This window comes from Corylus avellana, chromosome ca4, assembly GCF_901000735.1.
Source record: "Corylus avellana chromosome ca4, CavTom2PMs-1.0".
NCBI classification, from domain to species: Eukaryota; Viridiplantae; Streptophyta; class Magnoliopsida; order Fagales; family Betulaceae; genus Corylus; species Corylus avellana.
Genome location: NC_081544.1, coordinates 30159467 through 30186965, shown reverse-complemented (window position 1 = coordinate 30186965; position 27499 = coordinate 30159467). Strand labels below are relative to the sequence as shown.

At 34.5% G+C, this 27499-nt stretch overlaps 3 protein-coding genes and 1 pseudogene across 7 annotated transcripts; 3 read left to right on the top strand and 1 right to left on the bottom strand.

The window, feature by feature from the left end:
* Positions 1-3745: 3745 nt before the first annotated feature.
* Positions 3746-9371, top strand: LOC132179907 (serine carboxypeptidase-like 35). 2 transcript variants are annotated; one of them, XM_059592707.1, is made up of 8 exons: positions 3748-4104; positions 5671-5778; positions 6351-6539; positions 6654-6742; positions 7022-7300; positions 7496-7641; positions 8620-8712; positions 8950-9371. In XM_059592707.1, the coding sequence occupies exons 1-8, from the start codon at positions 3837-3839 to the stop codon at positions 9206-9208; spliced, it is 1431 nt and encodes a 476-aa protein (XP_059448690.1). In that variant the 5' UTR covers positions 3748-3836; the 3' UTR covers positions 9209-9371. The 2 variants fall into 2 exon arrangements, with proteins under 2 accessions (XP_059448691.1, XP_059448690.1); XM_059592708.1 differs by lacking the exon at positions 7022-7300 and having other exon boundaries at positions 3746-4104.
* Positions 9372-9562: 191 nt separating this feature from the next.
* Positions 9563-15854, bottom strand: LOC132179906 (uncharacterized). Of its 4 annotated transcripts, XM_059592704.1 has the most exons (4): positions 15637-15753; positions 13321-13415; positions 11917-12191; positions 9563-10573 (listed from the first exon to the last, which is right to left on the bottom strand). In XM_059592704.1, the coding sequence occupies exons 1-4, from the start codon at positions 15664-15666 to the stop codon at positions 9759-9761; spliced, it is 1215 nt and encodes a 404-aa protein (XP_059448687.1). In that variant the 5' UTR covers positions 15667-15753; the 3' UTR covers positions 9563-9758. The 4 variants fall into 4 exon arrangements, with proteins under 4 accessions (XP_059448687.1, XP_059448686.1, XP_059448689.1 ...); XM_059592703.1 differs by lacking the exon at positions 13321-13415 and having other exon boundaries at positions 15637-15854; XM_059592706.1 differs by lacking the exon at positions 13321-13415 and having other exon boundaries at positions 11917-12205; positions 15637-15723.
* Positions 15855-19143: 3289 nt separating this feature from the next.
* On the top strand, positions 19144-20594 carry LOC132178397 (serine carboxypeptidase-like 34; annotated as a pseudogene).
* A 2725-nt stretch (positions 20595-23319) lies between these two features.
* Positions 23320-27389, top strand: LOC132179904 (serine carboxypeptidase-like 34). The gene is made up of 10 exons (XM_059592700.1): positions 23320-23622; positions 25245-25355; positions 25432-25527; positions 25639-25731; positions 25841-25929; positions 26016-26312; positions 26419-26555; positions 26709-26801; positions 26882-26987; positions 27097-27389. Exons 1-10 carry the CDS (start codon positions 23358-23360, stop codon positions 27244-27246), a joined length of 1437 nt encoding a protein of 478 aa, XP_059448683.1. The 5' UTR covers positions 23320-23357; the 3' UTR covers positions 27247-27389.
* Positions 27390-27499: the final 110 nt, after the last annotated feature.

Genomic DNA, 27499 nt, shown 5'->3' with positions numbered 1-27499 from the left:
GCACATGCTCCACACGCACGTGAATCCTCTTCCTGATGATTCTATTGCCAACCTGCAACGACATACATGCATCCAAATTATTTGAAAATTTTCTATCAGCTGAAGACATCCAGAGTACTGTAAACAACATTCATTACAAACCATCACAAAGTGGTTGACAGACCAATTCTATGGCCGTATATATAATTATTAAATTTGTAGATTAGAGAGATAAAATAATAAAATTGTATCTGGTTAATTAACCACTTTGATAAGAGACCAAGGTGAATAATAATCTTGCTACATGATTAAGTTGCCAACTAAATACCATAAATTATTGAAAAGAGACCTACCAACCGAACCACCCCCACCAAGAGTTGAAGTTCAACCTCGGAAGCTCTACCTAGGAAGCAGGGGCCAACCACCTTAGCAAAAACAAATTATAAAATATACCTTAAAAAATTATTTTTGCCCCTCAAACTAAAACTTATAGTTCCGCCTTTGCTAGTAAGAATAGATAGGTTCATTATCCCAGGAATACTATTGTTTGTCAAATTCTTAGCATCCATATAATGTGGTAATAAAAATTTCATTTATAATAAATTGTTATACAACTGTCGTACAATTTGATATAATCTAGTAATAAAACCAACTCTTGATTTTTTTATTTATCGAGTGTTAATTTAAACGCTAATTTTTTTACTGCTATATCATCAAGTTGTGTATTTTTTAAAATCGCATCCCTTGTATGCAATGTTAATTTTTTCAAATGCATTCCCAAATTGGACATTTTTAGGAATTCTGTTGAAAAGCACTCTTAAAAAGAACTAGATATGGTCTCCAAAAGGTAATTCAATCGGTTAGGGATCACGCCCCATGAAACGAAAGTCATTACTTTGAATTAACGAAAGTCATTACTTTGAATTCTCCTCTTCTTCTTATGCGAACATGTCAAAAAAATATATATATATATGAGGTGGTCCCACACCATTTTACTCTTAAAAAAACACGCATATCTATGGATGTAGAACTAATTGGGGAAGCCTTTGAGATGAAAAAGGGCTCAAAGGAGGTATTATTGTGGGTGGGGGGCTTAGAGATGGGCCGACAAATGGGCCGTGTTAAAGGTTTTGGAGTTTGATCTAAGCCATTTGTATTTTTAAGCAAAGAAGGTGGATCGGAGATGGTGATTCCCATTTGGGTTCTCCCTATCCTTGCAAAGACGAAGACAACACGTTTTGACACAAAAGGACAACTTTTGATCTTCTTGTCGCGATCTTCCCGTTGTATGATTGTATCTACTATTACTCCCACCGCGAAATTCACTTCTGCATTAAGGGTATTATCGTCATTTTACAACACAGAAACACTTTTTTTTTTTTTTTTTCCAGCTTGAATTTATCACTAAACTCAATAATATGCTCAAGTTCGATCAATTTATTTATTTTTCAGACGAACTCGAGTTTGTTGATAAGCTTCATAGTTAACTTATTCCTTCCGTATATAAAGTGAATATCATAATTATTATTATTTTTAAAAAATTCATACTAATCATTAGTTAATTAATTATTGTTAAGGTTTTATTATTTGAGTTAATCGAATAAATTACCTTGAATCTTAAACTTTCTAATCGTCTATATATATGTTTTATAATATATGTATATAAATTAATTATGCGCGCACACACATATCTATACACACAAAAACACATATATTTATGTCAAGATTCATAGTTTCATACTAACAATAATTTAAACTATATCTATCATATTAGGAATTTATACAACTTGAACCAAGTTTATATGAGTTGACTCATTTAGAGCTTGTTTGGTATTGCATTATGGATGGTAAAACTTAAGAACCTTTTTTTTTTTTTTTTGGTGAATCAGTACATTTAATACCTAGAAAGTTGTACTAAACAAAAAGCTGATATGTTTGATAAAAATTTCAAAAGTATTTCTTTGACTTTTTTACTATAAAAATGACTAAAACCCACTTTTGGAAAAACTTTTTATTTATTTATTTTTTTACTTTAAAAACTCTACTTTCAATGCAATTCAAAACATGTTCTTACTAAAAGAGTTTGAATTTTTGTTCAAACTCAATTTATTTAATAAACAAACCGAATTCAAATTCAGTTTATACGAGTTACGTCCAAACTATTTATAAACAGCTCAATTGAAAAATGGATGAAAAACATAATCACATTGGGTGACATTTCTTACTTAAAGTGCCAACTTGCCCTGATTTTACATGTTGGATTGACATAATTAACCACCATTAAATGGCCAAAAATGCACTTGTGAATCTTGTGATATATATATGGGTTAATACAGAAAGGCTAAAGTACCTTTAATAATTTTTTTTTCTAATTATTAAAGTAGCTTTAATAATTGGATGAGAGGATGTTGTTTGCAAAATGCCCTCGAGTTACCCTAATGAATAATGATGACAAACGATGACAAATCTGACCGTATTAACGCTAAACAAATGATGTTAAGTTGTTAACTGCGATTAATACCCCAAACTTGTAAGAAGAATGTCAGGAATACCCATTATTACCAATGGCGCCAAATGGCAATATTACCCTTGATATGCGAAGATTATATATCCTTCATTTCACAGAGTAGTACTGCGTGCCCTTATCTTTTTGTTCGTGGTCTGAAGCTCGATCTCTTTCCCTCTATCATATCGCCGTAATCGATGATGAATATCGTGAATGTAGGACATAGAAGTACTAGGGGCAGAGTCACGCTATGTTTGCCACTAAGCCTGAATCAGTTACCAAGAAAGATCTCCGAGCTCTTTTGATTGGTTTCAACAATTAATTAGGGATGGGTATTGTTCCGTCGATTGGTTTCAACAATTAATTGGGGATGGGTATTGTTCCGTCCGTGGAAAAAGTAGGTTAATTGTTGGTTACAAGTTTTTACGTTAAAATTTATGAAAATTTTATTGTAACTACACGATTAATAAAGCATATGCATATGCTTTATAAATAAATAAAAAAAGTAAATTCATGGAACACTTAGTTACCAAAAGGACAACCACAAATTATTTGGACAAAATAATAAGAAAACTTAATAGATAAAATTCAAATTCACTTGAAAAATGAGTTAAGTCGGTTAATTGACAAACAAAAAAAAATATATCGGCAGCCTACCAACCGAAGTTAAAACAGTATTTTTATTTCGGTTACCAACCGCTACAAGTCGGTTGTCAGTCGGTAACGGTTCAGTGGCTGTCGAAAGGCAATAAACGATCAATTAGTCCACCCCTATTCAACATATACATATAATACATACCCTTGCTCAAGGGTATACAATTATTAGATTTCTTAAGACAACAGTCCAATTAATTTACTCAGAAGATAGGTTAATTGAGGAGGTTAGCAAATTGGGGAAGAACCATAAATTGTGGAAAGTAACGGCACGTGCGAATTTTTGATATCTAATGCCAAAGCTTTAGAAGAGTTCCATAGTGAAGCTAGGCATAAATAAATACATGCATATCCACTTTGGTCTTCTAATATTTAATTAGGAATTCTTATCCCTTAAGGACCAGGAGTATGTCCAAATTCATATATTAATTCCAACATGTCCGGTGAACCGACCGACCCGTGTCGGGATGGGTCGAAATTGTCCGGTTGACTGGTTTGGATTGACCCATTACTTTTAAAGATCAAACTATAAATTTAAAATAAATGGGTATTTCTCAAATTAACAGCATCTTTTAAAACCGATATATAAAGAAGGTTTCACGGTCACACACAGACATTCTCTCTCTCTCTCTCTCTCTCACGCACGCGCAAAGCAAGGAGTGGAGGTTCTAATTATTTAAAAGTTGCAGCGTCTCCAATGGCGCTTGTCTGGAACTTGCTTCTCTGCTGTCTAGCCGCCGCTCCGGTAGTCTTCACTGTGGCTACCACACAAGAAATTCACGGCGAAGAAGCACAGCAAGAGGCTGACAGAGTCACCAACTTGCCTGGACAACCGGCGGTGAAGTTCAGACACTACGCCGGCTACGTCAAACTAAGGCCTCAAGATCAAAAGGCACTCTTCTACTGGTTCTTTGAAGCCCAAGAAGCACCGCCTCTCAAGCCTCTTGTCCTTTGGCTCAATGGAGGTCCCTCTCTCTCTCTCTCTCTCTCTCTCTCTCCAATTCTTTAGATTCAGAGTACATTAAAGCTTCGACATTGCTCTTTTTATTTTTTTTTATTTTTTTTTTTAGTTTTTACGCCCAAAATCGTTTTCATTTTCTGAAAGTTACATTGAGAAGACACTCGCAATAATGATCAACAGAGAATGTAGTAGTATATTATTTTGATTTTCTTGCCTTAGTTTCTGTTTGTTTATCTGCGTCCCCTATACAAGCAAAATATTTTGAAAACGAGAAAAACAAAAAAAGTAACTTATCGCCGTTGTCTTTGAGAGCGGCAGGAATAATCCCGCCGTTATCTCTGCGCACGAGATTGCATGTGCGTCTGTCCGCTAACGGACTTCGGTTCGGTTAGTAGCAGAAAAAGTACTCCGTCACTTTTCACAGAAATTAAAGAATATTCCGCGCCCCGCGCCCCCTTATCTTGAACGGTTTGCAGGTCAGAAAATGTAAAAAGAAAAGAAAAGAAAAAGTTTCTTTTGATGTGAAAGCTCATGACCACATTTAGACAAAGTTTTCACTGTTCAATACGTGTGGAAAATTGATTGCAATCTTTCAAAATGACAACTAAGAAGCTACAAGAAGTCGGATGATCGAGGATACAATTAATTGTTGGACCCTACCGGAAATCCGAAATCCCGATCTCTGAAGAATTGAAAGGTTAACCGTTGAAAATATGCTCCCATTTTAACTAAATTGAAAAGAGTAGTACAGTAGTGGGCCACATCCATTGTTGGACAGATCGATTAATTTCTTATGTTTCAATCATGGATGGGAGGATTGCCATTGGATCATGAATTTGGTATGAACACACTCTAGACTGTAGGCTGTCAAATGCACTACAATTTGTCTCCCATCATTATCATCACGCTTTCTTGCTTTACTTGCTTTCATTGCTATCTGCCTTTTTCCCTTATCGCCTTTTTTTTTTTTTTTGCTTTAATTTAAATTTTCTTAATTGGTTTCTTCACTTTTGTCTTGTACGACAACCTCTTTTTCCTCTTGGTCTTAAGACGATTTTCCTTTTATGAAATTACCTCTCGACCTAGCTAGTAAAGTTAGTGCATATATATATATATATATATATATATATATATAATTAAATAATGTTATGTCAACTTTAAATTTTAAAAAGTAAGAAGATACTTTTAATTTTATTTGAAAGGGAGAGAATTCTGTTCAAATGCATTTATTATATGAACTGTCCTGATTTTTGTTGTCATAAAAATAATAATTACAGTTTAGTAAAGTTTTATTTTTCAATTGCAGAGAGATCGAGGTTAGTGTCTACTGTCTAGTTTGAAACAAGGAACAAATACAATGCAATTAATTAAAAGAGCCTTAAGGGAAGTTAAAATAATTTTCTCTAAACAATAATTGTTTTCACTATATATGATAAAAAGTGGGGAGATTTTGTGTATCTATACTACACCCTAATTCCCTCCAATTTTCCCCTATATTGCTTTGGTTAATTTCCATGTAACACCGACATCCTCGATCAATGATCTCAACAAAAGATTTCTGTATCTTCAGGACCTGGCTGTTCATCCGTAGCATATGGAGCTGCACAAGAACTCGGTCCATTTCTTGTCGGGAAAAATGGAAACCAGCTCAATCTTAACAATTTCTCCTGGAATAAAGGTAATTTAATTTGCTTTTAAGTTCCACTTAACAGCATTCACAGTGAATTCTTTACATTTCTATCTAAAATAGATCATTTTTATTTTAGCTAATAACTTGTCGAACGCATTAATTCTACGATTATCTATTATTTTTCCATATCATTTAAATATAATTTCTTTTATTTCATTTTCCGAACATATACTTTAATTGATGGAGAAAAGAGTAAGAGTGAGAGAGAGAGAAAAAATGCATTTATCTACTGTGCTTTCCTACATTTAGTTTAAAAAAACCGGATGAAAATGTTTTTTAAGGGTTTAATTAGCCATTTTACATAGAAATCCAAAATGCATAAATCATTGCGTACGCTCTTCTACTAGTGACCGATGTGTTAAAATATTTATTAAATAATTAAATTCTCGGTTTCTAATCAACTTAAATTTTTAAGGTAATTAATGATTTAACATAGTATAAGAACAAATGTTCTGATCAAGTTCGAACCTTAATTCTACCTTCGCTCATCTCTCAATTCATTTTATCTTTTTGCCCCCCTAATCTTTTCAAGTGTATATTATGTTGGCTATAATGATCAGTTGCAAATATGTTGTTCCTGGAGGCACCTGTTGGTGTGGGATTTTCGTATACAAACAATTCAAAAGATTTAAGTGTGCTTGGAGATCGAATTACAGCTGAGGACTCTCATGCCTTCTTGATTGGATGGTTCAAAAGGTTTCCAAGCTTTAGATCCCATGACTTCTACCTTGCTGGCGAGAGCTATGCTGGTAATCTCTCCTCTTCACAAAAGATAGAGACAACCTTAACATTCTTTTCGGTTGCTTCATAAAAATTTGCCTCTTCTTTTATTTTTACTTTTTACCTCTCTGTGTTTGTGTCAGGTCATTATGTTCCCCAGCTTGCGAATCTCATTTATGACAGAAACAAAGGAGCCAGCAAAAGCTTGTACATAAATCTAAAGGGGTTCATGGTAAGCCGGCCCTATCAACCTTACCTACCTAGTCAATGTAGTCATTCACTTCAAAGGCTGCTATTGATTGCATGTTTCCTTAGGAAAAGGGAATCACGTTCTGTCTTTTACTAAATTGTCCGAACCCCACCACAATGCGACAAAAATTTATTGAATTCGATGTGTTCGAGGGGTGGTTCTCAACTTCTCAGACAAAAAAAAAAAAAAAAAAAAAATTGTTTAAAAGGTATTCTAATTATTATGTAGATTAGACTAAGTGCACAATTATTGTGAAAATAGATTGGGAATGCTGCGCTCAATGATCAGACAGACGTTCGTGGCATGTTTGAATATGCATGGAGCCACGCGATCATCTCCGACCAACTTTACAATAATTTGGTGAAGGAGTGCGATTTCAAGCATGAAAACCAGACAATAAATTGCAATACCCATGTGAGGGGCTTCCTGGAAGAATGCTCTAAAATTGATATCTACAACATTTTCGGACCCATTTGCCTCACTTCCTTAAATAGAACCTCCCCAAAGCTCGCTGTTGCGCCCCGTCTCTTAACACCACATGTAAGTCCTTCTTTGTGCATTAATTCTGTCTGCAAGAGAGAGAGAGAATAGTACTGGGTGCATGGAAGAACCTTTGTGTTAGAGACTGTTTGAAATTGTGTTAGAAAATAGAACATTTGTTTATAGAAAAACATGAAAGAACCTTCTTCTTTCAAAACGTAATTACTTGTGTTTTTTTTGTTTTCCTGAATTCAGGACCTCTGGCATAAGATTAATAAGCTGCCGTCAGGCTACGATCCATGTACAGGGAACTATGTGGAGAAATATTTCAACAGAATGGATGTTCAGAGGGCACTACATGCCAATGTCACTAAACTGTCCTATCCTTACACCCCATGCAGGTAGGTAACATATAGAAATATACCATACAATCCTCTCTCTCTCTCTCTCTCTCATAATGTAATGCTTTTACTCTATTTTAGACTTTTACCAAAGAACGAAAAAATTCACAATCCTCAATCCTCAATCCCTTAAGTAAACTCATGCATGTGCTATATATTGTTTGATCCAAAGAAACTCATGCATGTGCTATATATTGTTTGATCCAAAGAAATCCCTTATTATTAGCTTAATAATGCTCAAATTTCAAAAAGCATGGAGTTCTAAGGTCCACCTGTTCCAAACAGTTTAAGATGCAGGATTCACCAACCCAGAGCATGTGAGTTGTGCAACCTCCTCTCTTCAAGCTGTTCAAATTTCTACCTAATAACATCCAAATGATAACCTACTCTAAAAATGCCAATTTCACATCCAAATTTTGCCAATCCATTGCGGGTACGTTTGTTAAAATTAGGATGAATTGTGTGTCATAAATGTAGGTATTAATTGATTTGCCTGTTGGGTACATCTGGGGGGACAGGCCAGGGGTAGCTAAAAACAAATCCTTTTCACTTTCAATTTACTTGGAGTATGTGTCGAACTGGAGCTTTCTTTCCGTCTCCCTGCCATAACACACAATCAATGAATGAAACGTTGCAGCGGGCAGTGAGATTGAACTCTCCTTTTCATTTTCATCTCTCGTTAATAACTCTCTCCACCTTGTCCCAATCATTGCAGCTGTTATTTTCTTCTTTTTGTCAGTAAAAATCGCATTATCATGACAAAGGTGTAGAACCATCACACCATGGCTGTGGTGGAGAGAAGCAATATTAAAAATAAAAAGAAAAAGAAAAAAAAAAAACCCAGTAGTCTTTTTAATAGCACACAAATAATGACGACTGTCATTATCTTATCTAGTAATTTGATGAATCATGAATCATGAATGAATATATATAGAAAATTAAGATCCTCAGATTTTGAAATTATGGTGTGTACTGCAGTGATGTTATCAGCGACTGGAATGACTCTCCCGACACTGTACTGCCTATCATTCAGAAGCTCTTAAGTGCTGGGCTGCGCATTTGGATTTACAGGTACACCCTTCAAACTTCAAATTCAACCCATGAATCTTCTGCAGATCTTTGCTAGCTGTATAAAAATGCATTGAACGGTTTCAAAAATAAAATCAAAATGTTCCATATAATCTTTCTATTTTGAAGAACAGTATATATATATATAGTATTGGTAATTATATATAAGGAGAATAAAATAAAATGAAGAAAATGGGAGAAAGAAAATGTGTCAGTATTGATGATTGACGATGCATGCAGCGGTGACACGGACGGGAGGGTGCCGGTGACATCAACAAGGTACAGCATAAACGAGATGGGGTTGAGAGTAGAGGAAGAGTGGAGGGCGTGGTTTCACAAAAGCCAAGTGGCCGGGTGGATGCAGACGTACGAGGGCGGGCTGACATTAGCCACAGTTAGAGGCGCAGGCCATCAGGTCCCAGCCTTTGCTCCTCATCAGTCCCTTTCTCTCTTTACCCATTTCCTCTCTTCAAAAACCTTGCCGGCTTCACGATTTTAGCTGCTGGCTCGCGCATGCAGGCTGCGTATGTCTTTTGCTCCACATTTTCAATAAATTGACCAAAGCCTGACAGCCTATTCAACTAATTATTGTCCTCTTTTTGTAAGTTTTATTATTGTCTTTGAATGTGCTATAACAGTACAACCACAGCCATTATTGTCTTTGTTTTTTTGTTTTTTTGTTTTTTTAAATATCGATTATCAAAAGAAAAAGTAAGCACAATCAAACTTAAGCATCGAGTAGTACTTTCTTCATCTAAGGCTGTAATCCAAAAAAAAAAAAAAAAAATTCCGCATTCTGCTAGCCATTTTGATTAAAGATTCAAGTGTGCTCATAATTTGCTAAATACATAAGTTAAATTAATAATAGAAAAAAAATCTTATTCTCTCTCTTTTTTGAGAATAGTGAAAATAGAGAAAGTGAATATCAAAAATGCCGAGAGGTTTGCAATTGCAACTGCAAATCAATTGAAGTGAACAGTACAATAACCATGAAAAAAGTACACCCAGGTTAAGAAGGAATCCAATGCAGTTAGGGCTTAAGGCCAACCTTAGCTCCATCTTCTTCGATCCTCCTCTTCGTCCACGGGAGTATACCACGCTGGCCGTCGTTTTGAGTTGCTCAACCTGTAGTTTAGGAGAAGTTCTTCATTACAAAGTGCCCTTGTTGCCACCAGAACAAGAGTCTTCAGAACTGGGGAATCTGATCCACCATTTCCTGAACCCCCTAATTTGAACCAAAAGCTGCCAAATCTTTTCATCTTTACTTCTTCAGCATTTCCAAACAATATATTTGGAATATAGACTCTCATGTCCTTCTCGGTCAATGGGAAATCATAAGGGCAAATCATGACATTTGGGACCATACCCTTTGCCGGGTGGTTAGCAAAATGAGCAAGAGCTAATGGGTTTCTTCGCTCCAACACATCGCCGCCCCTCGTTCCCACCTGCGTGCCTTCCAAAGGACTATTGAGCAGTTTCCAGAATCGCTCTGAACCTTTCTCAACACCTTTAATATCAGGCTTGAATTCTGCCATGCTTCGGCCATCCCAAACTTCACGGGTTTCGCCTCCAAAACCCCAGGTTTGGGCATTGATCACACTTGCATCATACCTTGTGATCAGATATGGATTCTGTGCATCGACTCTTGGGTATCCGGGAATGTAACGGTAGTAAGCTGGGGAGTATATTACACCAGGGTAAAAGGCTACCACTTCACCCACATCAGCTTCGCCATCTAAAAATAAACCTAGGCCGGCTTCCTGGTGTTGTATTTGAGATGGTTTGATATCAAGCTTGTAGCCAGTGAGGTCCTTTAATCTCTCGGAGAGTTCAGCTCGTTTTAATGGTCTTGTTTCAGGTACAACTGTTCTGAAAAATCCTTAATAATCAGTAGTTATACGGGAAAACTACAAAACCCAACTCACACATGCAGACAAAAACAAAAAAAAAAGCTTTTAAGTAATCAGAACCAAAGGCCGGAAGTTTTGTCAAAACTAATTCAGGCTTCTCCTGTAACCAGAAGGTTGGTTCAGAACACCCAAACCATGAAGTCATGATCATAATAATTGCATTCTAAGTTCATGTAAATTCTAAATTGTTGTTGACAATTTGACGAAAACTATATATAAAAATAACTGATAAAAATATACAAGCAGGATGGCTTCAAATATTATTTGAGAAACAAGCCCAAACAAGAGAAGATCAAATGAAAGTGTCAGATGACTGAAATGTAAAGAGGGCCTCTGCACTAGAAGATGTAGAAGAAAGAGATGAGACACGACATGTGTATCAAAGTATTCAATTTTTTTTTAATGCCAAGTGCAACAGATAAGGAACAATAACATGCCCATCAAAGGAAACCCATCACATTTCACAGTTCTTGCTGCTAGACAAGCAACTCAGGAGATGATAACAGTACTGATTTTAGGCTTTTTATGGTTTCCTACAGCACCAAAGTTATCCAGGTGCAATGGGAAAATATATGCAAGTACCTTTAATCTATCAGATCGTAACCAAATCTGGGTGCAGAATATTCTTATTTGATTCCAGTATACATAATAAGATATGTGGTATTGCTCACTTGCCCCGTTGTAATGAGTTTTGTTAGAATCAAATATAAAGGACATCCATGAAAGCAGAACTGGTACCCTGGTTGAAGCCCTCACGTCCAACCTCTGTTGTGGCCAGGGTTGATTTGAGACATTGAGCATATAATAAAAACAACGCCAATTAACTCTTGCCACGCAAGGAGATTAAACATGAAGGCTTCAGTCCAGGTTGGAGGCCACCCTTGTACTTCTAGAGATTGTTCCTTTCTTTTTTGTGTGTGTGTGGTATATTACAAATAATTTGTCTTTTATCATCTACCAAAGATTGGTGTATATGTCAGCCAGCAATGCCCATTCAAATATCAAATAATTTGTCTTTTATTGAACAAACGCTAATAAGAATAGTAGTACCTATGAATGACATCACAAGTACAACATGATTTCGCCTTGCTAAATTTGTTAAGGGAAACTAATAAAAGTAGTTAAGGTAATTAATTGAACAAATGAAAAGATCACTCCATGCTATCAAGATAATCCCATTACAACTGCAAGGTTAAGTCGGAATAAAAGTCAAAGATCTGGAACATCTGAAGGTACAGTAAAGCAACCATAAGCTCATAGTTGGAAAAGGTTTTCTGGATTGCAAATAGAATCTTACCAGGATGGTTAGTAGGTTGGTCGTTCCTGCCAACAGCAAAACTAAGGCCACTACGACGAGAAGCAGCATCTGATGGTGGAGGTAATTTGAGTGCCTCATCTATGTTCTCAATATCAGGAAGAAGAATTTCATCCATAGACATGCAAAAACCTTTAATTTGAGAATGGATGTTTTCTTGGACTTGCTTCTGTTGATCAGCAACAGAGGCTTTATTAGCCATATTAATAATCTCCTCTGCATCTGCCTCTTCAGCATTCCTTCCCAAACGATTGTAGCTGGACGTTTAAGTCTTTCATGAGAAAAAATTTGATATTCAGAAGGACAACCAATGAAGTACGTATACTGAGTACCAAGGTAGCATCAAATTCATATAAAACCCCATGGTAAAATAGAGAGAGAGAGAGAGAGATAACATCCATACAAAATATGATGGGGAAGATGAGGTCTTTGAGGTGTTGAAAGCCTTGAATGATGATAAGGTCACAGGTATGACGGTTTTATTATGGCGTTCTTCCAAACTTGTTGGGATGTTCTTAAAGCTGACATCATGAGTGTTTTCAATGAGTTTCACACTAGAAGTTTGTGTGAAAAAAGTTTCAATTCCACCTTCTTCGCTCTTTGTAAATAGTAGCGGAGAAGAAAATTTCCAAGCCTCAAAATGCTTTCATCAGAAGCGGGCAAATTCTACATTTTGTTCTCATTGCCAATGAGTGCCTTAATAGCAAGATTAGATCTGGTGATCCAAGCGTGCTTTGCAAGTTGAATATGGAAAAGGCATATGATCAAGTAAATTGGGAAATTTTGTTGTATATGCTAAGGAGATGTGGTTTTGGGAAGAAATGGTGTAATTGGATAAAGCATTGTATCTCTTTGGAGCACTTTTCTCTTTTGGTGAACAGCACTTTGGCTGGCTTTTTTAGTAGCTGACGTGGTTTGAGAAATATAGACCCTTTGTCTCCCTTACTGTTCATTAATGAAGGTGTTAAGTAGAATAATTTCTACTATTTTGAACAGGGGTCTCTTATCAGGTCTTTCAGTGGGTTGGGTTGACAAAGAGATCTGATTCATAATTTTATACCAATTGATTTATAATTTCATAGAAATTATATATGCAGCAGATTCTAACCAGTTGTGATTTGAGTTGACAAAGAGATCTGATTGACAATTTTATACTAATTGATTTATAATTTCATATTGGTTCATACTTCAAAAGGCAAGCATGATTATCAACAATATTGGGGAAAGAATCCATCCAAGAGGTCTATCAACCAATCAGATGGTATGCACTAGTAGTTTGGCACCTATCTTTGCACAAGAACAAACAGCAGTGTGACTGAGACTAGCCACATACAGTTCGTGTTTAGAGGCAAAAATTGTTAATTCAAATAACAAAGTGAGACTGACCTGGTATAAAGAAACAACCGATTTACGTCTGCTTCAAACTGAAGTTGTCTTGGATCCTTGGCAAACATGGGATTTTTCGCAAGAGTTTTCACAGCCTGGGAATATCATTTACAAACAAGAAAGAATATTGTGTAAACGGCTGAAAATAACAACACATTTATTCATTTATATTATTGGTCAATTAGCTTGTTGGGGAATATATCAATCATTGAATTCCACCACGAACTCCAATTATAAAATGCCCCTTATTGGATCATCTGACCTCAAAGATATGCTCTTTAGGGTCATTGATTGGATCAATAATTGAAAAAGAAATCCTTTTGATGGAATTTATTCATGAGTAGATTTAATTCAACGTGTATGCAAGTAATTCTTAAACACAAATTGGAGAAATCAGTTTCAAATTCCTCATCAAGCAAAAATAAAAATTTAACTAGAGAATTAAAAGAACAAAAAAAGAAAAAAAAAGGAAAAAAAAAAGGGAAACTATCAATGAATGAAAGAAAAAAGAAAGAAATTAATCAAACTGGCAATACACGAGGATATTAAAGCCTAAAGTGATGAAATGTAAATCTTTCTTCCCTTTTGTTGAAATCATATACCTTCCTCACACCTCCTACTCTGTCCCAAAGCAAAGTGTCTTCAGTCTACAAGTTCCATCTACCTTCTGATACTATTCATTATACTATAACTAAGCACAGATTAGCAAATAAGCCACTTTTACTCATACCCATGATAATTTACAACTTGTATTTGAGGTACCCACCATCTCCTTTGCAACCAAATTTGCCATGTCCAAGGGTACTTTTTAATATGTCCACAATTTGAAAATATTATTTATGCTAGATAGTTTCAAAAGGTCGATGCAGGATCTCAAGATCCTCTTCACATTTTTGCTGTCCCCCTGATATGATCCAACAGTTGGATCCTAAAATTCCCCAAACCGATTCTTGAATCCTGGTCCGACCCTACAAGACCATGATTTTCGGACAACCTGATGGTTCATTACATATGAGATCATAGGATAATACAATCCCTGATCCATATCAAGATCTAAAGGCTGCCCTCTCTCGGCTGGATGATATATATACATACAAGAATGATCCATATCAAGATCTTATAAACCATGCTAGGCATGTCAGGCAATTCATTTCACTCCTATTTGACATATCCGATCTATCAATAACTCCACTTATAGAAAAATGAAAATCCCATCAAACAGAGACCATCCTCAACAAATAAGATTAGCCAAAAAATATGTATTTTTTGTTGTTGTTTTGATAAGGTAAGTGTTTATATTAACTCAAAACAATTAAAGACATACAACAAAGCTCAAGACAGGCATTAGAAGTTTAACCCTAATGCACAGAAGATATACTACCCTAACGCTCTACAAACTAAAAGCACTGACCCTCACAACCTGAGAGACAATGAAAGCTTAAAGGCTACCAAAATGAAAGCCTTTATATAAGGCCCGGTCCCATATTGGGAAGAAAAGTTTCCCAAATAGAGTGGATAGTTTATAGAAAGATATTCATGGGTGGTAAGTCTCACATTGGTTACTTGCTAGGTCAAACTAGGCTCTATAAGTGATTTTATGAAAGCTCCAAATTGACTAGTCTTTTTGGGGTAATAACGTAAACGTTACAAACGGTAGGAGAACCACCTAGTAATGCACCATATGGTATTGTCAGCACCGCATAATGTGGCCTTAACGAGGACATCAGGAGTTTAAGAGGGCAGTTTGTAACTCTCTCCCATATTGAGAGGATGAGTAACCCAGATGAAGAGGGGATGGTTTATGAAAGATGTTTATGGGTACAAAGTTTTACTAAGTGAAATTTATAAGTAATTCTATGGAAACTCCAAATTTACTAGTTACTTGGTGGGTCTATACCATTTGAGGACTACCCAGAATTAAAATAAAAAAAAATAATAAAAAAAAATCTACGAATATCAAGCTGAACCCTTTTTCGGTTGCTGAGAGAAAAGAAGAAACAAATGCAAAATTAAAGAAAAAATTAATCTTATGTCTATTGTTATTGTGTGTTTGCATAAAGATCAGAAACCTAGCTCAATTAGTTCAATAAAGTCAAATATTAAGCTCACTTCTTGGTTCCATGAGGTCCCAACTAATGGAAAATCCACTATTGAAATTTTTTAGTATATTATCTTCTTCACTTCCTTGCATTTTCTGGGCAAACAAACGGGCCCCAAAGATTGTTAATTTGGAAGGAAAACCCTCAAGAAAGAGAGAATAATCGTTCGAGTGAGAGAAAAAACCCCTGTTCTAGAGAGAGAGAGAGAGAGAGATACCTCTTGGAATTTGTGGAATAGAAAAGCCATTGTGAAGTGAGCTCCGAAAGCACTCTTGTCTGTGACGGCTTGAAGAGTAGCTCTAACTCAGTTTTGCAAAAAGAGAAATGGACTCTCCCAAGGAACAAGAAGAGGCAGAGCATGCCAAATGCTCAACCCTCCACGACTCCACGTGCTGAACCTCGATACCAAATTTTCAAGAGAAAATAGAATTCCCTTCTTATTTTCGGCTCATTTGCTGATCCAATATTGTCAAAAATCAAGAGAGTCGATGCCCTATTTTCCAGTTTTTATTTTTTTATTTTTTATTTTTTGTAAGTTTAAAATAAAAATATAAAAAATATTTGGTAATTTTCCATATGAGCTAAACGTCATAAAAAATTAAATTTTTTTTTTTAAAAAAAAAGAACTATTTCATAATTGCAAACAAACATTATAAAATAGCAATTATTTTCAAAAAATATTTTTAGTTAAAAATATTTTAAGCCAAAACAAACCACCTAAATGAATTGACAATGTAAATTCTAACATATTTATTTGATAGATTATGCGTCGAATTTAATCCATATGAGACGTTTATATAGGGGTTTCACATGCCGTTTTAATCATATTCAATATTGATTTAAAAAGGTTAATATTGCACTTTTAATTAACTTTTGAATTAATTATTATCAAATAAAAAAAATTAATAATTAATTTAAAATATCAAGTCAATATTATTAAATAATTATAAAATCAAAAATATAGTTTCTAACATTAATAATTTATTTATATTTATCTGGCTATTATTTGCTTATTAAATTTAAGGGTAAGGTTCACTTTACTCCCTCAAACTACCACCCCAATAACAATCTACTTCTCAAACTATCAATTACGACAATTTACCCCTTAAAGTACCAAAACAATGATAATGTACCCTCCATGCTAGCAAAATGACGAAATTACTCTTATAAAATTTTCAATAAGACAAAAATACCCTTAAAAATTGAAAAAAAAAATTTAATATTTTTTTGTTTTTATTTTAGTAAGGATAATTTCGTCATTTTGTTAAAATTTGGGGTACATTGTTATTGTTTTGGTAGTTTGGGAGGTAAATTATTGCAATTGATAATTTGGGGAGTAAATTATCATTGGAATGGTAGTTTGAGGGAGTTAAGTGGACTTTACCTTAATTTTTAACTTTTACATGCAATATTGCACAAGAACGCACTCATTCTGTCATGCACATGTACACTGGACTTGAGCATTAGAATTACCCTATTTCTTTCTTTTTTTTTATTTTTTTATTTTTATGATAGGATCATAGGACTACTCATTTACTCTTGGTTGATATAATGTAATGCAGCCTGCAGCATAAGTATTATATGTATTGCCGTTATCTATTTATTTTATTTTTATGTTTATTTATTTATTTATTTTTTCTATTTATGTTGTGTCAAAAACTATAGGTTGGAGGCTAGCAAGGGCGGACCTACATAGGTACTTAAGGTTTTCTGCAACCCAAAAAATTTAGAACTCATAAAAATACTATTGTGGCCCCTTAAATGTTTAATTTTTCACCCTCCATATATATAACATGTCTACTTTTATTTCGAATCCTTTTAACTTTAAACTTGTGATGCACACGCGTTCAGTTTAAAAGCAAGACATGCATCCATAAGTACTTGATTTTTTAAAAACACAAGTACACTATGATTTAGTATGAATTAAAACACGCATCAATTAGCCGACACCTTTATATATCATCACCGATTTGACTAGATATTTCCCATGCCACCTAATTTAAAAAATAAAACCTGGTAACAAATTAAAAATACTGTTAAATAAGTATTAAAACAAAAACAAATACTAGAATTAAAACATAAAAAATCTTAGAATGAAAACATAAAAACTATTGGAATTAAAACACAAACAAATAGGCCCACATTCCTTCAAACAGAGATTCTAATTCCATGGAGACCCACGATATTCCAAGTTTCCAACCCAACCCCCTGCTCCGGCGATGACCCAACCCAACCCCAGTCGCCAACGAGGAACTCCACTCTCCAACGACGAAGCTTCCTCCCCATCCCACTCTTTGAACCCAACCCGAAGAAACCCATGATCCCGTCAATCTCACCCTAAAAATCCTAAATCTCCAACAGACCTTAAGCCCATTCTATAAAAATCCGAGGAACCCACGGTTCCGTTCAAGTTTTCCCGAAGCCAACGAGGGCATTGCATACCCCGACTCCTGGTATGTTATTTTGGGTTGCTTTTACTGGTTTGGTATTAGTTTGAAAATAGTGAAGAACTACACATGTTTTTATATTGTTGGTAGGGCCATTATTGCACGTGCTATTGGATTGTTGTTTTGGGTAGCCTAACAATGAATATTTTTTGTATTGTTGTTTGGTTGGTGGACGATATTCAACTTTTATGACTACTTTATTCAATATGTGTTCTATTAAGAAAGTACTTTATTCAATAGTCCTATTGCATGTGTTAAGAACTTTTGTTGTTTTTTGTATGTAAAGTTTTTTTTTTTTTTTTTTGGTATTATCTTGAATTTAAGACCTTTTGTTGTAGACAAGATTCTATTAAAAATACAAGATTCTAGTCTATCCGTTCAACCTAACTAATAATATATTAGATTCTAGTTTAATCCTATTTATAAAAATACAAGATGAACAAAGGACAAATCAATAGAATTAAAGCTTCTCATTTTACTAACAACACATAATTAATCATCAACTACCATGATTCCAAGGTCATGTTATGTTCTATTCCTATCATGATGTTTTATTCTGAAAACATCAGAAAAAGAGCCTCCAAATTCAACTAGCATAGATCTAAACCATCTTCTGAATCTACAAAGCAGTTCACATCACACAATATTAGTAATTATTAGTACTAGCTTTGAGTGCTAAAACTGTAAATTATAAAATAGAAATTTACATGAGCACAACAACTAAGACTACTTGAAACATAAGATTAATTATATGTTTTTATTTTACATAAACGCATGCACACACATAAAGAGACTATATATATACATCGATGTGTTTATTTATTTACGCATATTCGGACTCCCAAGTAAAAAATCTTAGTTCCGCCCTTAGAGGTTGGACTATTACCTACGAGCTAGGGTTTGGAGCAAACCATGATGTTCCCACATTTGCTCCAAACCATCAGACATGTCTTCCTAGCTATTTAGCCAACAAGAACCTGCCATATGGTGCATTTTGGTCATTGATGGGTGCTTCCTACGTAGCATGAGATGAAAAGATAAAAAAAATAATAATAATAAATAAATGAAGAATATTTGATCAGGTCAAATTTGACCCTAGAGAATGCATTAGAGAAAATGTATGTGAACAATTAATCTTTTCGAGAAATGAAAAGGTTGTCGAAGAATATATATATCTAACATTGCTTCGATCTAATTGTCTTCGAATCACTTGCTATTTAAACCAGTCTTCAATGAGAGATGGTCAGAGAAGAGAGAATTGGGGACCCTAGCAAGCTATGGATTTTTCTTCATATTCTCTGCGGACGCGTTTTTCTCTTCTTCATCTTTTGCTTACTTTCTGTTCGGCAAAAGAAGCTTTAGCCGGGTTTGAATCCAGCAAAGTCAGCCATGAAATCTTAGCTCAACAAGAAGCAGACCAGGTGGTTAGACTTCCAGGCCAGCCTTCGGTGAATTTCAAACAACATGCAGGATATGTTACAGTCAATGAAACACATGGAAGAGCACTCTTCTTTTGGTTCTTTGAAGCAACCGACGAACCCCAAGAAAAGCCTCTCCTCTTATGGCTCAATGGAGGTAATTCAGCTAATACATGAAATATTTAACGAAAATTAAAGTTAATTAGAGTTCGAATTCAATTTTTATATATACCATGCACGTTAAATTATTATTTTTTCAAAAAATTTAGAGTGGTAGGAAATGCTATATATATATATATATATATATATATATATATATATATATATATATATCAAATATTTCTTAATGGTCTCAAAATTTTCAGGTCCAGGATGTTCGTCCATTGGTGGAGAAGCACTAGAGATTGGGCCATTTTTCCCTGAAAAGGGCAGCAAACCAATGCTATGTAAGATGGGTATCTCTTAAGCGCCTGAAAGTTTTTAAAATTTGAGATTATGATTGCAAAATTCTTAACACTACGTTTCTCTAAGGGTAACATGATTTACTTTAGTAGCTTAGACAAACAAGCACTGCTACTTGTAATTTACTTATGTGTTATCAGTGGCCAATTTGTTGTTTGTGGAATCTCCCTTTGGAGTCGGGTTTTCCTACACCAATACCAGTAAAGATATCGGTGAACTTGGCGACACAATCACGAGTAATTTTATACTCCCCTCCTTTTCTATATGTATAACATAGCATTTAATAGATGAAAATTCATTTTTTTGGTTGGGGAGACCATGCCACATCAACTTTAGTGATTGAATACATATACATGCAGTATATAATTAACAATATTTCTCGTATATTTTTCTCAACCTCATGATTAATGTTATAAATCTTTTATTTATTTGGTCTCATAATCACTTAATTGTCATTGTTCTTGCTGTAAAATTAGCTACGGATTCATACAAGTTTCTGATCAACTGGCCGGTTTCGACGATTCCCACAATTCAAATCACACGAGTTCTACATCGCTGGAGAAAGTTATGCAGGCAGAACAAATAAAAATAAAGCTTTTATTTTTCATCTAGATATATTTCTGGCACTATACGATAATGCTCGATCCAGCTGTCGTAATTTATCTAGCTAGCCCGTGTTTTACGTAACCCCAGGGCACTATGCTCCACAACTTTCGGAGGCCATTCTCGATCACAACAAGGAAGCATCCAAGGAGGATTATATAAACCTCAAAGGGTTCCTGGTAAATTTCTCCGCTAATTTTTACTTAATAATGCTTTGATAGCATGTTGCAATAATGGAGACCTAGAGGAGTTCTTTTGACAAACATTCTTTCTAAAGAATCAATTTATGTTATTCCAAATTAAAGGATATCGTACGTACTTATATACTAGGGATCTCTCATCAGTTTATTTCCAAAGATTAATCGGATTAGCGACTGAACGAAGAACGACGTACGTACGTGGGAAAATTGACCTTTCTTCTTTGATTTCACCAAGCATTTTTACGAAGAATAATGTTACACTTACTCTCACTTTCTTACACTCATTTTTCCACGTTCATATGTGGCATTTAAAACCACCATTAAATATAAGATAGATTTTTATTAAATTTTAATCTAATGATAGTTTTAAAAGCCACATATGGGTGTAGTGGGTTCTGCACTGTTGATGGCTTAAATCAAAGGCATTCATTGATCTCTCTAATTGCTAGGCGGCTGCCACCCCTTTTCTTTTCTTTTATTTTTATTTTTTATTTTTTTTAAAGACTATTTTTTAACATGTAGCATGTGACATGGCAAAACTACTTAATTAATAATTACTTGACATTAATCTCGATATAAGTGACCCCGTTGCCATCCAGCTAATTGTCTGCCATTGGAGGTAGTCGTGCATCCACCTCTCTCTAATATATATATATATATATATATATATATATATTTTTTTTTAACTTACCTACCCTTAAAAATTAAGCAATTGTTTTTTCAAAATATTCCTATAAGAAGGTCTGATTTTTTTAAAAAAAGTGTTTTGTGCTTTCAATTATTTGTTAATGAGTTTGACCACATAAAAATGTTTTATAAAATATTACCAAATGAGGAAAAAGTTTTTTCTTTTATTCTTCTAGATTTTTTATTCATAAAGAAAGAAAAAAAGAAAAAATCAGTAGGAATTTTTTTAACTTATGGTCTGATTTTTCATATAAAAGCAACAGAATCGAAGCCCACAAGCGCCAAATTAAAGCACGTGATCAAAGTTTACTAGAACCGCTCAATATCATGAAAATATCTTAGCCGAATTTTAGAACCATGCACAAAAAAATTAGAAATATCCTAGCCTCCTCCCTTTGGATCAAAAGAACTCATTAATCAGAAAAGGTCCAAAAAAACAAAAAAAAAAAAAAAATCTAGATATGATATATATTTTTGTTTTCGGTAAAAAAAATCTTAAATGGTAAACATAAATTTCTTTGTTATTAAAATATTGAGTAATCGGCAGGTAGTTAATTTAAGCTAGGCATGTTTGGTGGATGATCTTCTCTAAATTTCTTTTCACTTCTCAAAGGTGAAAATTCTTCTAAAATGCCGATTAACCAAACCGATTTTTAAATATGGGGCCATATGGCCCCTATTATTAACACATTTTCCAAAACAAAAGACAAAACTTCTATCAAAACTCAAAACACTTCTTAAAACAACAATTACCAGATAGCTAGCTGAACAGTAGCGAGATCATTTTTACATTTAAAAAAAAAAAAAAAAATTCATAGTTTTTACACTTCTCAAAACTTAATTAAAACCCAAAACACTTATCAAAACTTTATCGAAATGGCAACGAGTCAAAGAGGGTGAGACGGCAACAAGTTTTGAGACGTCTTTAGTTCGTCAATCGTCGTAAACAAATTTCTACTTGTTTGCAAAACATAAACGTGCTGCCACGAAAGCCATTGTGGTAACGAACAAATAACGGATTGAGCTTCTTTTTTTCTTTTTATTGGTAGGTCCCATAGTAATAAAGTTTATAAGTACACATCACATTTCATACCATTAGGTGTGTTTCAAAGGCTTCAATGCCAATTGCAGTTGGCAGGACCACAGATCTCGTCCTTTGATTCATAACATTAAGGTGTATTTCAAAGGTTTCAATGCCAACTAATTGACAGGACCGCAGATCTCGTCCTTTCAATAACTCCAATAATCGAAAAGGTTCAATCACATGCATTTAGCAGCCTTGAAAAGTCCCTCTTTGTTTTTGTTTTTTATTTTTTATTTTTTTTTGGCTTTGATGGGAAGCATAAAAGTTCCTTGTATCTCAATGCATGTCCTCCCTATGCAGGAGCTTCTGAAATTCCTAATTAACTTTTAAATTAACTCACGACTTTATTAAATTGACATATATATCTTTAAAGTACGTGATTTTTACATGTATTTTTTATAAAATTAAGAGAGTATGCACGTAAAAATTCATTTTCTAATTCCTCCAACCCAATTCAAAAAAAAAAAAAAAAAAAAAAAATTGTCTAATAAAAATATTCATCCAACGTACCCAATTTGAAGAAAACTTTGTCCGATCAAATAAACGATGGCTCCATTCAAGTTCTTCAACCTATAAACATAACATTTATAAGCTTTTTTCTTTTTAAACTTGTAGGGGATTTTAAAACATTTTAGGAGGGCAGGCCATGGCTAGCTTATGATTTTTTTTTTTTTTTTTTTAAGTCCAAACGTGGCCTTTATTTTGACTGGAAGCAACAATACCCACTATATACTTCCAACACAAGAGATAAAATTCTACAGCTTTAATTAGGAAATAAAAATAGAATAGAAATATAGAATACATAAATAAATAATTTTTTATTTTTTTTTTATTTTTAAAAGGAAATAATTTACAAAAGAGTGCACCTTTTGTATTAACCAAAAGGCATCAACCGCCATATATATTACAAGAATGACTCTTTATTTGTCTTCCAAACGCTTACTATTTAAACCCCACATGGTACTGCTGCTTGTATTTGAGCACGTTTGAGAGAGAGAGAGAGGAAACGATAAGGAGAGAGAGGTGGTACGGTCCTGATGGCTTTCTCACCGCTCTGGCTGAATTTTTTTGGGTGGCTTTTGGTTACTTTGAGCTTAGCTAGGTGTGAGCGTGGGATTGAGACTTCTGCGCAACAAGAAGCGGACAGAGTGGATAAACTTCCCGGCCAGCCTCCGGTGAACTTCAGGCACTATGCCGGATATGTTACCGTCAATGAGAGCCATGGAAGAGCTCTCTTCTACTGGTTCTTCGAAGCAACGCAAACCCCACAAAGAAAACCTCTTCTACTTTGGCTCAATGGAGGTATTCCTTTTCACTTTACTTCTTTTACTTCACATGTTAATATGGATAAGCACAGATGTTATCCGAAGAATATAAACCACACAGAGATATATATATCAAGTTGCTTAATTAATTTACTTCACTGAACATGGATAGATATAAATGAAACACACACACACAAAATGAGAGTTATACGTAATTTCCATATCTAGAATAATAAGATAAAATAGTTTATAGCATTCGAATTCTTACTAAAAAATTTGGCTTAATTAAATTGCTATACGATTATTATATAATTGAAATAACGTGTCAGTAAAAATCATCTTTTGGGATTTTTTTTTTTTTTAGAGAAGTGTTGATTCAATGGCTAAGTTTTACCATCACATTATAAAGTTATATGTCAGTTGTATAGTACTCTGCTAAATAACATTATTAATCCATAAATTATTCTTCACACTCATTTCATAACGGGTTTTAGGTAGCCATGTCAACCACTTTAAAAAACAAAAGAAAAATCATGATTAGTGTAAAATAAGTGAAGTCAACTAATGTAAAACAGGTATAGGGTATGGGTTCGAATCTCCGCAATGAAAAATCTTCATGTCTGATTAGTATAAATCACCTTAGTTTCCATTGATACCCTGGTGGGGAGGTGGACGGTTAAGCTATGGCTCGGCTGGTTTTGAGGGTACGTCTGCGGTTTCCGCCGTCTAGGTTCCTCCTGAACAGTCCCCCGCAAGTTGGTGCTAGTATGGTCACGCCCAGGTAGAATAGCCACAATTAGTCTCTCCTTCTAACCTTTTAAATGAGGGAAAAAATAAAAATAAAAAACTAATGTAAAAGTAGCATTATATATTTTAAGAAATAATTAAAAGATATATTAGAAAATTAGGTAAACATGAAGGTGTTAATAAAAAGGGATCGAAAATCCTCACACGTGCGATTTACTCCCTGCCTCCGGGCATGTACTAATGGTGGTTGGGTATTGGGTTGTCAGTTGACGAAAATTAAATGTAGTACTTTATGCGTAATTGATAAACGATTTTCTATTTTAAAAAACTTGGTTTTATTTTTATTTAAAGGTCAGTGGTTTAGACCATAGCCTTTACCATATACCCTTCCTCTCTTGAAGAAATCTTCATGAAATTGTTAGCTAGATGATCTGTATATATAACTGCCAACAAGTACTAGCCATAAAGAGCAATCTTAATATATTTGTATCTCACAATTATTTTACAATGCGACAATACATGTTAACTTGGTGTTGATACACGCACGGGTTCACCTAACTTTTAAACCGTACAAAATCGGGTTTTGCCTAGAATAATAATTGCGGATCATGTTATATATATCAAATCACCAATTATCATAAAAAACTTAAACTAATAAGAGCATGAGACTAGAAAACATGCCGATTATGTGGAGTAAACTATAGGGTTAATATTTAATACTATGTTAAATCACAAATTATTTCAAAGTTGAAGTCGGTAAAAAATGACAAATTTACTCATTTAACTACTATTCTAACAATGCAATCATATTTATAAGTATATGTGTTTGAAGTTTTGCATACATAAGCATGCATGCATGCATGTGAAAAATACTATACATGCATGTACTCTCATTAACATGTAAAATTTCAGGCCCCGGATGTTCATCCGTTGGGTATGGAGAAGCAGAGGAGCTAGGGCCTTTCTTCCCTCAAAATAGCAGCCAACCAAACCTAAAGCTCAACCCATATTCATGGAACAAAGGTTTTATATAGAAGTTCTCTTATCAATGAACCTGTAATATTTATTATTTTAATTTCCCATTTTGTCTTTCTTTTAGTGGCCAATTTATTGTTCATCGAATCTCCTATTGGAGTCGGGTTTTCCTACACCAACACTAGCAGTGATATCAAAGAACTGGGCGACAAAGTTACAGGTAATTCCACTATCCTTAAAAAACAGTACAATATTATTAATTATTGTAAAAATTCTTTCAATAATATTTCTCATGACTTTTGGTTAATTAATTTGAATGATCATTAATTAGCCGAGGACTCATACCATTTCCTAATCAACTGGTTCCAAAGATTCCCACAATTCCAGTCCCATGAGTTTTACATTGCTGGAGAAAGCTATGCAGGTAGCTAGCATATTATATATATACATCCTTTTGCCTAGTTTTTAATTAATAGTAATAAAAAAATAATAATGTTAATTAATTGATATTAATTCCATTTGCCACGTGTCAGGACATTATGTTCCACAACTGTCGGAGCTCATTTTTGAGAAAAATAAGAAAGCGTCCAAGGAAAACTACATAAACTTCAAAGGATTCATGGTGAGTAGTACTATACTTCCAATGAAAAGGACATTATTTGTCGACAGGGGCTCATGAGTGGTGATGATCTATAGTGATTAGTGCAGATAGGGAATGCGGCCATAGATGACGTTGCAGATCAGACGGGAATGATCGATTATGCATGGGATCATGCGGTGATATCAGATCGGTTGTACCATGAGATCAAGAGCAAATGCAACTTCAGCGATGAACACCCTCCCCGTAGCTGCGAGTTTGCCATCTATGACTACTTCAAAGTGTACAGTATTATTGACATGTATAGCTTGTACACTCCTAAGTGCCTTGATCAGAGTAATAGCACCGGTGCACGGCGGCGCCCTTTTATCCAAGGCGTCGTCGCTCCACATTACTTGTCCAAATTTGTAAGAATTCTCGACCTTTTTTCCGGAAAAGATAAAGAAAAAAAGTGTAGGGTTGTTAATTAATTATAAATCGATAATAACAGTTGGTTTTTTGCATTATATATAGGATGGGTGGCACATGAAACCGTCAGGTTATGACCCTTGTGTATCAGAATACACTGCAGAGTATTTGAATAGGCCAGATGTTCAAGAAGCATTGCATGCCAATGTCACCAAAATCTCCTACCCTTGGACTCATTGCAGGTACGTACGTAATAAAGACAGAATTGAACTGTTCTCCTGATTCCGTCTCAAATTATGCACAAATTTAACCTAATGAAAAAAAAATTGAATAAGTCTCACGCCAACGATCATGTGAAGGTATTCGAGGTATATGAATTTGTATTTAATTTACAGCGATATCATCAAAGTTTGGAATGACTCACCAGCATCAATTCTTCCTACAATAAAAAAACTTGTGGATGGGGGTCTCCGCATTTGGATTTATAGGTAATGGAAATGTTATTTATAATTCTATAATTATTTAGTCTAAATCAATATTTAGTCTAAAACACGTCTATTCCTTACAGTGGAGATACTGATGGTAGAGTACCAGTAACTTCAACTAGATACGCGTTGAGAAAGCTTGGACTACCTATTATTGAAGACTGGACTCCTTGGTACACCAGTCAACAGGTATTTCTTCTTGCTTCTTTTTCCTTTTGTTACTTATTTCAATTATGTTTCTCATGTGTGAATTAAAAAAAAAAAAAAAACCCTAATTGTTTTATGTTGATTTGTTTAGGTTGGCGGTTGGAGAGTCACGTATGATGGGCTTACATTTGTAACCATTAGAGGAGCAGGTCATGAAGTTCCGACTTTTGCACCCAAACAGTCTCTCCAGCTGATTACACACTACTTGGCCAATCAGAAACTGCCATCTGCACCATTTTAGTTATTGCTAGTTCATCTGCTTTGAATTTCATCCTTAATTTGATTTGATTTCTGGGACCAAGCATATATACCTTACCATTGTATTGCAATCATGCTGAATTGGGTGCCAAATGGTTTTTACTTTCAGTCAATTGTTTTCCCTTTTTCTGAGCTTTTTTTTTTTTTTTTCTGAGCTTTTTTCAGACAAATGTTTTCCTGGAAACCTAAATGCTTGAATAGATATGCCAAATGCAATCATTGTGTTTATGTTGAAA